Consider the following 12,707-nt stretch of genomic DNA (forward strand, 5'->3'; position numbering starts at 1 on the left):
GCACAGGTGAAACGGCATCTTTAAAAAGACAATCCGTCGTCTTTACAAAGATACAATAAGGTCTCGCTTATTGTACTCTTTTAGAGAAATTGGCTCTTTTAGGAAAATGCTCTTTTACATGCTGAGACGCACAGGGAAACGGCCGTTTGCAGCACGACAGGGGGTAGTGCAGCCTGAAGTGCGCAACCCACTCGACACAGGAACGACCACCGCTGAAGCGCCATCTGCCAACACAAAAAGCTCCCGAGAGCACGCTAGACTCGTCACACACGAAGCAGTTTGGTAGGAGCAGAACGATGTTGTCGCTCGGCTCCGAAGCAAAAAGCTGGTGTGTTGCAAAGGCTGCCTTTTTAGGCTCACGCTGTGATCAGCGGTAGCTGGATGCAATCATCGCATGCCAATGTGCATTGGCTCGTTTAGTTTACACTCGAAGTGGATTGGTCTCTCTAAGCGAGATCCCAATTCGTCGGTCACAGACGTGACTGGGAGTGACCGACTGACAGGGAACAGACAATTGGTTTACTTTAACACTCTTGCCTTATGAAAGCAAATCCATGCGACAATGGAAATAAATTAATCAGAAGACTTAATCAAAGACTTGAATTGAACAAAAACAGAATTTAACATTGGCCTCTAGCTTAAACTATATTTAAAATTTTTACTTAATAAAAATCTAAATAAAAAACACAAAATATGCATCAGAATTTACTCTATAGTAGTGTATCTGAATCCTTTCCACTGTTGCACAATTTTATTTAACAAGAAAACAAATCTATGCAATCTCTCATACCAAACAAATAATTTCTATCACTATAAATGTGTTTAAAATAAAGTTTAAAAATTTTCTCACTAACAATTGTTAATCGTATTTAATGGGTGAAAAACAAAAGCTTTGCTGTTGACTGTAAGGATATAGCGTGACCAAGAAAAGGCTTTTATTGTTTTTTTTTCAAAGACATCCCTTTATTATTAATCATTTTATTGCCATCTTTTATGCATCATGTGCTTGCAAAGTGAAGAAAATGGATTTATTAAATAACAATGTGCAATAGAGGATTAAATAAACGTGTCATCAACATATCTTCAAAACTTATCACTACTGCAATAGACATCATAACATGATACACAAAAAAAATTCAAATACTATAATTACAGATCTAAGACCACATCTATGCACTGTGGACTGGCAAAACATTTAGCCTCTACACTGACATGAGAGGGAGCAATGGTAGATTTATCTCCTCACCTTTGGCCCATGGGGTTGTAGATTTCATTGCTCTGGCAGCCACTTATAGTGATGGGGTCAAAATATTGAAAGGAGCGCAGACCAACACCTGAGATGGCCACCAGAGGAGAGCTGAAGCTCACTATAATGGCTTTTGTCCGGTAGAAGGCCACACTCAGGTCATGACTCACAGGAATCACCAGTGGATTATTCCGGCAGCTCAGCCTCCAGTCCCCTAAAACCATCCAGCCGTGGCAAAAAAATATACAGTACAAAAATCACCTTCCACTTTAATTTTCTAGAAACATACAGCTTGGGGTAAAAAGTGTGTTCAAATGTTATCGAGATTGGGCTGAGACTGACCGAGAGGGTGGGTTTGCTCCTTAGTGTCCAGCAGCTGAACAGTAATGTTGTGTTGTCTCTGGTCGATGTCGGCTGTTCCTTCAGCAGCCAGATGTATAATGACTGCGGCAGCCACCATAGGATGGGCGTAATAGGCCTTTTGGGAGAAAAAAACAAAACAAAATAAAAAAAACCTCACTGACAGTCAGTTCATTTAATTGAAAATTGTAACTTTACCAAGTAGCATGTGCTTCTGGATCAAAATCTTTTATTGATCAAACACAATAACAAACTTATTTTTAACCCCAATCTTTGTCCTAACTCTTAAACTTTTAGGGAAATGAGGTTCACCTATCGACCAATGAATTTCCCCTGACTTTCCCAGTCATTTGTGATTACTGGACATAGATAAAAAAAAAAATCATTTTATTGAAATTGTGCTTACAAATAGTATTCAAGCAGAAAAATGTATATCAAAATGTTAAAATTCTCTAAAATACATAGGTTCCCCATGACTACTTGAAACCTGTAGATTGATAATAAAGTTGTTTTAGTTTCAAACCCTAACCCTAAAATCTGATTGGTTTATAAGAATGTTGTTTCAGGAATATTTACTACTTGGTGAAATCATGGTAAGTCACATGATCATATAGATTTATGCACCTGATGTGACATGACATCAATCTGTTCAACTGAAACCAAAAAGATACATTATCAAGCTCTTACCTTCAGCCAAAATTGTGAAGTCCAGCTGTGCTGCTGAGACTCCTCACAAGGAAACCAAGCGTACTGAGACACGTCATGTGACAGGTCAAACACCTTCGACTGACAGCTCTAAGCAAACAAACATATGAGATATTTACTGTTTTTCCTCTTCCTTAGTTACTTATTGAATGTGGCCAATACAAATGTGTTGTGTGTGTGTGTGTGTATATATATATATATATGTGTGTGTGTGTGTATACACACACTACCATTCAAAAGTTTGGGCCAGTAAGAATTTTCAACACTGATAATAATATGAAATGTTTCTTGAGCAGCAAATCAGCATATTAGAATGATTTCTAAAGGATCATGTGACACTGAAGACTGGAGACTGGAGTAAATTAAACTGAAAATTCAGCTTTGCCTTCACAGGAATAAATGACATTTTAAAACATATTAAAATAGAAAACAGTAATTTTATATTGTAATAATATTTCACAATATTACTGTTTTTACTGTATTTTTTCAAATAAATGCAGCCTTGGTGAGTATAAGAGACTTCCTTCAAAAACAAAGAAATCTTACCAACTTCAAACTTTACAGCATATTTTTGGACTGCAAACATAAAGGCACTAAAACAGAGTAATGATGTAATGATGAGGCTACAAGCCTGCAGTCCACTATGAAAAGGGAAATTAGACCATCTGGAAGCTCAAAATTAGGTTAAGGTTAAGGTGCCACTCCAGATCCTTCTAAAAGCCAGTGAAATCTGGGTGAAAAGGGTGAACTGACCTACCACTCTCTTCTGGGAACTATGAGATCAAAACTGGCCTGAACTGTTGAGTTTCAGAATTACTCCCATGAAGAGGTTTGACTCTCTGTGTGAGAGTGAAGTTCACCAATCATACAAGCCTTCAGGGAGGGTCAAGTTGGTTCAAAAGGAAGTACTGTACATTGCCAGTAACAGTTTTCTGACATTAAAGGCAGCTTAGGAAATTATATCAATGAAAAAGCTGAAAATTAGATTTTTTAATTATTACTTCTTTTTTTTTTCAGGGCAGAGCAAAAAATTATACTCAAGTAAATACACACTTAAGTAAATACACACGTTTTTCTACGCAGCTTTTTATTTATTGACCCATTAATTTTTTTCCTCATTTCCCTCAAGTCTATATTCAAAGGGAAAATTCACCCAGTTTTCATGTAAAAGCCTGTTTTTAATAGACCATTTTAGCTAAATGCTGATCTAAATGCCTTTCTAGTGGTATTTTAACTGCTAGTCCAAGTCTTCTAAACTCTTCGCCCTTGTTTCACGGTGAATAGCATCTAGTGTATTTCATTTCACTGTAGAATAATGTGACAGAGAACCTCACTGAACCCCTTGAACCCAAATGTGGGGTGACAGTGTTGCAACGCTAGGTGACACTGGAGAGCTGCACGCTTCCTCACCGAGTGAATGGCACTAATCATGTGTTCAATGTTTGTGTATGTGTAACAGCAGCGGGAGCAGATCAGGACAGCAGTGCTTTCGCTTAAGCTGTCTCCTAAACCTGCACAATAGACGTCCCCAGGATTTTTGGGGTGATATGCAGAGGGTATTTTCTGCTCGGGCAGCAGTACCGGTGTGCCGGTTACTGTCTGGCTTTTACGCTGACCTCATTTCCCCTTCATACTTTTATCTTTTATTTTTTGCACCTCATTAGCAAATTATTTGTTATATGTGTATGTATACAGTATATATAAATTATACTAAAATATCACTGATCGAGATATATTTGAATTAGTTGTTATTTTTATTCTGTTTTCATTATAAACTTAAAGTTTTAGTAATGTTGTTGTGTGCTTTTGCAATTTTTAGTAGTTAAACTAAATAAAAATCACACATGTTGCCCTGGCTACTATCTGAAATAAAATATGTAAAGTAAAATATAAAATAATTGTTTTCAGTTAAAAATAGTAATAAACATGTTTTTATGGTTTTAGTTAACTATAATAGCAAAATAATATATATATATATATCATTTTGTTATTATAGTTATATACTTATATACGTATTATAGTTATATATTAAATAAAAATATATAAATATATTTATATATTTAAAAAATATATATATAAAAAAATATATATATACATAAAAGAGTGAAATAAAGATTTTTTTTGTGTTATTTTCATGTAAATTGTGCATTTAGATATTTTTATGGAAAACAAGTCAACATACTGATAAACAATGAGTTTTGCAGTGCAGTATAATTTAATATCATGCAGTTATTTCTGCCAGTAATAGCTTTTTTTTCCTTAATTTTTTTAAAATCAGCAGTTGTTCTTACATTGTACATGGACATAATCTTTCTGGACAGAAATGAATTTGTCTCTCAAAGTGTAATCATCTTACAGTTCACAGATCTAGAGGTGATGTAATATTACATGAATTAGACCGAGAGACCGGCAATTCACTTCATTCACTACTCTAAGACAGTTCTGCGGGGAGACAGCTGACTGGAGCAGGGGGATTCATAACATCTTTTTCATCTCTAAATGCCTTATAAAATTTGAATGAAACGGTTACAAAATTAGCCGCAAAACTAGAGAATTCTGATGTAATGCTTGAAAGAGACTTAGAAAGGGAGAAATGGGGTGAAAAAAAGAGAATGAGAGGATATTCGTTTCTGCACTCCTCGCTTAGTCTCATGAGATTCCTCTCTCTCTCTCTTTATCGCTCTCTCTCAGCACGCCACAGTATCCTCAGTGACACTGTTCCCCGCTCCTCCACCTCCCCTCCATTGATTCAAGTACACTACTGTACGCAGTCCGTTCTGCATCTCTGTTGGCCGCTGCGTCACACAATAAGTGAAAAAGCATTTAGTCATTCTGATACAGCGCGCCGCTAACATCGATCACCAACTGATTCACTTAAGCTGCAAGTCTGTTTCCAAGCTGAACGAGGCCTTGGTTTACATTCATATAAAATACTTGTGAGACTGTGAAGCGAAAGTTCAAACTCCACACAAAGGTGTATCGGCAAGACTAACTATTCAAAGTCATTGTAACCTATGTGCCATCGTTTCCCATTATGAGCCACAATACGCATTTTCTCCCAACAATGAGGTTCAAGCTCAACTGTGAAAAATGGCCATTTCTCAGTGCCATAAATTCTTAGGTTGCGCACAGCATGAATGTAATAGTTTTGTGACATGATTAATTCAGGAGCTTGCACGATTTCGGGCGCAGGAAACTCGAACTCCACAAACATCACGAGAGTGGGGGAGAGGAGGAGGAGATGTGGCCAATAAAACTGTAAAATTACAAATGTATCATGTTGAAATATCCAGGGAGTAAAACAACACAGTTTTTTTAGACGTCCCTCAGAAAGAGCCAATTCTTTACTACTTCCATGTGTGAAGGGTTAGAGCAATGTCTCAAATCTCTCTTTAACAGAATCTGCTTCTCAGCCATTTATTGTGAAAAACTGCAGTTCAGTCTGACATATATAATATTTTAGATCTGAGATTTTTCTGTGTTCTTCATAGTCAAAAGAGCCACTTGTGTTCATAAATAATAACTGCTAAATAATAAAAGAACATAACATGACTAAAAATTAAACTTGAATTAAAAAGAAAACTAAAAATATAAAAATAAAAGTTAGTTCAAAACATTCAAAGTTTTCAAAATCAAACAAACTATAATGGTCTATAAATAACACTAAGACTGACATGATGTCATCAACATTTCATGGGGTCTTTAACACATCCTACACATCGTATGTGTGGGTATGCTTGTAAACGTGCCTCTTTAAGCATACTCACCTTAGTCACTGCAGGATATCCAACAGCCACCTCCGCTGGACAGTGTATCTTCTCCTCATTGGACACCTGCATCGCAGTGGCCCATTGATCCAGGAAGCCGCTCGGGGTATAGAGACCACAGTCCCTTACGCTCGCCTCCCGCTCAAAGTCCTCACACACACCATCACCGTCGTAGAAATAACACAAGCTGGGCTCATCTTCAGAGGAGAGAGATAGAGATGAACTGGTATGAGAGCAATACTGAACCACTGCATCAAAAGCCCATTTCAAATGCTGAGATCAGCAGACTGTTTGAAGCTGGTAGCAGTTATTCATGTCCTTAACTTTATCCCAGTGCTTCTCAGACAGTTTCAGGTGGTGGACGACTTCAATAGAAACCCTCCACCCATCTACTTCAAAGCAATTATCTACAGTATATATACAGTATATATACATTAATAACTGTGTGGGTACGTAAATGATTAAATTAACTCACTTACTGTATATGTTGACAAATTAAAAGTAAAAAAAAAAACTTAATGCTAATTTGAATATTTGCTAAATAAATTACACATTATCGACCAGCCAAATAAATTACATTTACACAGTCTGAATAATTTGCAAATAAATACAGTTTCTGTAGGTAAGTAATAACTTGTTGGCATTTTAACAGTTTAAAATTATAACAACATATCTTAAAAAAGAAGAAGAAAATTGCTAATGCGAATGAAAGCTAAATAAATAAAGCAATAGGAATAATATGAAAAGAAATAAAACATTAGGTTACACTTTATTTCGATAGTCCACTTTAGACATTCTATTAACTATAAGTAACTCTGTAACTACATGTCAACTAATTCTCATTAATTTGCAACTACATGTCTGCAGAATGAAGATTACCGGTATGAGCACGTACAAGTTCAGAACGCCAATCATAACATTCTGATACAGATGACGCATTTACTCTGCGCTGTGTAGTTCAATTTGAAGTCGTCTGATAGGATGTCTCTGGGCCAAAATAAGCTGCATGAATGTAAACGTTTGACACAAAAATGAAAACATTAACAAAAACACTGACCGCGTTTACCCCTCCATGTTTACAAACACAACACCGGGACACGCAGCCATTTAGAGGTCATTTCCGGTTAATGATGTCACAGAATTTACCGGTAATTTGAAACCGATGTGTGAATGGTGCTTTACCGGTAAAAAGACGGAACGTCATTGCTCATGTGAACTGCGCATTTTTGTATTTACCGGTAAAGTCATTCCGGTAATTTTACGGCAAGTTATTGGTATTACTGTGTGAAAGGGACTATTGACTCACCTGATTCATTCAAAAATGCAGATTCTTTCAGGAACCAAATACAAAACGCCGCGTTGCAACTGTTCTGCTGTGGCTTTGTTTAAAATATTAACTTGTTTCAGACAGTGTAAATATGCTTTCAATTGGTGAAAATGAGGTCTGGTTTCACGTTGTTTCACGCGAACCGTGGCAGCGCGCAGTCTGATCTGGACTTTGGCTCCGGTCCAGAGACACGATCGCACGGAGCGGATCATATGCGCAAGTCGGCATATAATCCATGGAATCTTTCCATTGCAATAAAGTTTCTTTGCAATGGAAAAAGGTACTTTAGATTATTAAAATGTTCTTCACAATAAGAAAAAATATATATTTTAAGAACTATTCACTCCTAGTCTGTCATATTCATATTTTTTTTTTATCTTATTCTAGAATATTTTGTAAAGATGTTTGTGCAAATCCTTTAACTGCCATCTTTGGTATTGTATGTGAAAATAACACTTTGTCAAAAAGTGATTGGACTGCATCGCCTTTACTTCTCTTTTGGCAAGGCGCTTGATTTTAATTAATTGGAAACAGTCATTTCCCCCTTCTTTTAAACAGAGGGCCAGAGATGTGTTACAATTCCTGAGTTTGGAAAAAATAAGACTTAATTTAAAGGGTTCTGGGTCTAAGTTCACTGCCATATGGTGTCCTTTCATAAATTATTTACAAAACCAAGTATAATTGCAAGTGGATAAACTGATGCTGATGCTGTCAGGTTTTGCTTATGATTTACTGATGTTATTTTCTCTTTCTTGTCTTTGTTTATATGCACACAATGTAAAAGCACAATGTCTGTATGCATGTTGTGTTGTTAGTTGTGTTGATATGTGAATGTATGTTATTGATTATCTAAATAAACATACAATAAAAAAAAGAACTATTCACTAAAAGGTTCTTTTAGGAACCCAAAATGGTTCTTCTATGGCACTGCTGTGAAAGGCCCTTGTGAATGCTTCATTTTGGGGAGTATATATCATATGAATTAAATACAAGACAAAAACTGATACAGGGGTATTTTTATCCTCATATCTTGAATTTTGAGGACACTGTAATAGGCTACATCACGTAATGAAAGCGTACACTGTCAAGGCACTGTTGAAAAGCTACAACGAAAAAAAAAAAAGATTCATTCATGAACAGAGAACATGATTTCTCTTTGACGTTTATGTTGCTTTTTCTCTTTTTTTCCCTTGCATTTTTTTCCCCATTTTTTTTCTGAACTGTTCCTTTAAGGCAGTGAAGGATGAACTCATTGAACCTACTCCAAAAAAAGCGGAACTGCCAATTAAGCACTGTCAGGTACTAGTGCAACCTCAGACTTCCAGAGGTGTCCTAGAGGTCAGACAAGACTTCAGCTAGATGAATGTTGGCTACATTCAACAGCGAACTTCAAAAGCCCTTCTTATCTGTTCTTCTTTGCTGCCTCCTTTTCTTCTCTCTGTCTTTTTTTACTCCACTCCAGCTTTCTGTCCACACGTTTAGAAGAAAAGGGGATTGTTGCATTACTGTTAACAGGAAGAAGTGACACAATAGTTCGCTAGTGCTCGTTAGGCAGATCTTAGAGCTCTACAGCAAAGAGTAAAGTCTTTTGTGAGGGGACTTAAATGTCCCTAAGAGGGTCCAATTATGTGGCCAATTGTTTTGACAGAACTGATCAGCTTACAACTTAAAGCACTCCATTAACATCACAACCAGCTAACAAGTTTTGTGCTATAAAGGGATAGTACAACAGAACTTTCTTGGTCTTTCACACATTGTCAGTGTAGGACACTGTGACACTGATGACAGGCTGAAGCCATGAGATTGATGGCTGGGCAACCGGGCAGAACTGACATCAATAGAGCACTGAGAAGTAATCAGCAATACAGCTAAATGCTGTTGGAGCAAAACATCAATCAAACTGATGCTACACTTTATACTTTTACTTTATTGTACTTTGCTTTTGAAATAGCAATAAAAAAAGCATTGAGAAATCTTTCAACCTAAAATTAACATTTTCTCATTATTTATTCACTCTCATGTCATTCCAAACACACATTATTATTTTTATTTTATTCTTTCTTTTGCCGTATACAAAACGAGGTATTTTGAATAATTGTTATGCAGCTCTTTTCCATACAATGACACATACAGTGTCTATGTTTTCTATACAATGTCTGACCAAGTCTGCAAAGCGAAAAAACAAAAAACTTAAAAAAGAATATATATATATATAGTATGAACCGTCACTGTTTAGAAAAGAGCTGGGCCAAGATTCTCCAAAAATTCTACATTTGTTTTCCTCAGAAAAAAATTGTATATATGGGTTGGAATGACAAGAGGGTAAATAATGACTTAATTTACATTTTAACTACTCCTTTAACATTTCTACCTATAGATTACGGTCACATACCAACACAGTTGAACAACGGCTCCTTCTTGCACTGGTTTGAGCAGCCGTCTCCATTAGCGAAGTTCATGTCATCACATTGCTCTCCAAGGTATCTGAAAGGTATACACGCATACGTCATCAAAAGAGTTAAATCACACAAATAACCTTGCTGCCACAAGGCTGCTTTTAAATAAATAAAAAATTTACTTTTTACTTTTTACATGGTTCAAAACAGCTTTTACCAAAATAAGAAATAAAATAAGGCTTTTTCTCAAAACAAGAAAAATGGAGCAAGACAAAATGCATTTCATTCAAGATACAGCCTCTGTAAACAATCTTATACAATTTTGCTACAAAGTCAATTCAATTAGTCATTCTGTCAATTATGTCCATTACTGATTGTTTTATTCACAAAACTTTATCTATTTTCATAACATGGCTGTAACCATTGTCACCCACAGTGGTTGCAATAAACACAAGGATATGTTTTTCATTTCCATTATATTTATATATGGAATGCAGTGAGAGTTCAGAGAGTGAACTCACTTTTGGATGAGTCCATCTCCACAGTAGGGTGAGCCCAGCTGGTGAGAGAGAGGAGGAGATGGTTCACTCTCTGCTTTTCTAGACACTGTCAGCACATGGTAGGTGTACGTCTCATCAGGCTTTAAGTCCCTGGAAAACATAAACAAGGGCTATTAGTATGTTTTTAAACTCTTATGCAGGATGTAAATTATAAGGTGTTTAGTGAAACCCAACCCCACGATGCTTGCATTCTTAAAATTGTAGTTGAATAAAAGGTTATGGGGCCTTACCATTCAAAAATTTGAGGTCAGTAAGAAATTAACACATTTATTCAGTAAGGACACATTAAATTAACCAAAGTAAAATTTATAATGTTACAAAAATTGAAAATAAATATTGTTTTGAATTTTCTATTAATTAAAGAATCCTGAAAATAAAGTGTCACGGTTTCTATAAAAAACAAAATAAATAAATTATAATAGAAAAAATTAAATTAAATTAAAAATAAAATAAAAGAGAAGAGAAGAGAAACAGCATGTTTTCAACATTCATGATAATAATAATAATAATAATAATAATAATAATAATAATAATAAAAACATCATAAAACATTTCTAAATGTTTCAGCCTTGGTGAGGATAAGAGACTTCTTTTAAAAACATTTTTAAAAAAAAACTTACCGCCACTGAAACTTTTGAATGGTAGGGTACATGCTGTATGTTTCAATAAGGTTTTCAAATGTTTTATTAAAGAAAAAAGTTTGATTACAAGCTCACCAGACACTGGTGAACAGATAAATTGCTCAGATGCTTTCTATATACTTCAACAAAACATGACAGGAACTGTCATCATTTATCACTTTATTATATATTAGCACTTTATTATAGAACTGCTAAGTAGCTAGTTTGAGTCCTGCTTCAGTTCCTGGCTTGAGTTGAACGTGCACACTTTTTCTGTAATATCTTTATATCACAAATATATAACACAAAACCCTTTAGTATAAAGAAAAGACGTTATACCTTTAAAAGAATCCTGCTTACCTCTACCTACGTTAACACTTTTAAATATTTATAGCTGAGAGATGGAAAATTACTTTGGAATGAGTGTTTATAAGACAGTTGTAGTGTTTGCCATTATATAAGGCGATAAGCACTCAGTGCATTTAATTTAAGCGATTTCATGTGAAACAAACTGTCCCCTTTCATCCTCAAGCACCAACGATTAGATGGTAAGAAAGGATGGCTATTGTAATTTGACTCTAGGTAGAGTACAAAGTGTGCTCTCGGCACTCGTCATGACTGTAATACAACCCTCCAGGTACATGAAGTGCAAGACTCAGCTGAAACAGCGCAAAACTCTAGTCATCATCTGTGCTGGGATCAGGCTGGGAATGGACCACCCAAATGACCCAAGACCCCCTCGTCCCATACAATGCATTTCCTCTTTCATTCTATTTATCTTCACCTCACAATGAAACGCCAATAATAGAGCGACGGAGAATGGAGGTGGAGGGAGCACAGGATCAATTGGGGAGGCAGAGGGGGAGGTACGGTAATACGCTTATCTGTCTGCATTACTAGTCCTTAACTCCCTTTCTTTCTAAAAACAAATAAATAAATATCTTCCTGTTATTGACCCAGCCACTTATGGGGCTCGGGTTAACAAAAACATTTTAATCGCGACTCAGATCAACCCTTAAACCTCTGTCTGCACATATGCTTCTCAGATCCTTTACACCGCTTTAACTTTCCGCCTGCAGGAACACAAACTTGCGGAAAGCCTCACAGCTGGTTCAGGTATATTCGACTTAATCAGCTCCACCATGAGGCTCTAAAACCCCACAAGCTCCTCCAGCTGCAGACTTCCCAAACAGTCAAATATGGGTCAGAGAGCCTCAGTGGTGTGAGAACTGCCGAGTGCCAGAGGACACTTTGCTAGAACTGCATGCGGAGTCTGAGCCAACCCCCAAAAGGCAGGAGCTGGAAGATCTTGGCCCACAATGTGGTCTTGTGGCTGTGTTTTTCTAAGACATGTTTGTTGTGGAGAGGCAGAGCAAAGCTAAAAGAGTACTGCTGCTATCCTTAACAGCCACAGTGACTCCTGAGGTAGACCGTTGGCTTGGCTTCCACAACGAGGAAAGGATATTTTGCCCATTAAATCGAGTAAGTATCAATTTAGCCATCAATGTCTTGTGGCTACATTACGAATTTACAGCGAGGCTGTTTGTCTGTGAAATCATAATCATTTATTTGAGCAACCTGAGCTTTTGTGCATTACTAAAAACACTCAGAGAAGATCATTCTTAAAAATAAAGCTGCAGACATAAAACTTTTTATAAATACGGCAGCATACAAAGACATGGCACAAGAAGACAGCACTCAAATGAAATTTCATAGTCGCATATGC

The 12,707-nt window shown here is 36.4% G+C and overlaps 1 protein-coding gene across 1 annotated transcript in view; it reads right to left on the bottom strand.

The window, feature by feature from the left end:
• Positions 1–12,707, bottom strand: part of LOC107731007 (pappalysin-1-like) — an 82,593-nt gene that overhangs the window by 34,207 nt on the left and 35,679 nt on the right. Inside the window, exons 8-13 of the mRNA XM_016541976.1 lie at positions 10,323–10,451; positions 9,798–9,889; positions 6,079–6,275; positions 2,294–2,401; positions 1,589–1,724; positions 1,247–1,460 (exon numbers count right to left, since the gene is read on the bottom strand). Coding sequence (XP_016397462.1) covers positions 1,247–1,460; positions 1,589–1,724; positions 2,294–2,401; positions 6,079–6,275; positions 9,798–9,889; positions 10,323–10,451 — 876 coding nt within the window. The remainder of the gene's footprint in view (positions 1–1,246; positions 1,461–1,588; positions 1,725–2,293; positions 2,402–6,078; positions 6,276–9,797; positions 9,890–10,322; positions 10,452–12,707) is intronic.

This window comes from Sinocyclocheilus rhinocerous, unplaced genomic scaffold (assembly GCF_001515625.1).
Source record: "Sinocyclocheilus rhinocerous isolate Xijiao unplaced genomic scaffold, SAMN03320098_v1.1 scaffold157, whole genome shotgun sequence".
Taxonomy (NCBI): domain Eukaryota; kingdom Metazoa; phylum Chordata; class Actinopteri; order Cypriniformes; family Cyprinidae; genus Sinocyclocheilus; species Sinocyclocheilus rhinocerous.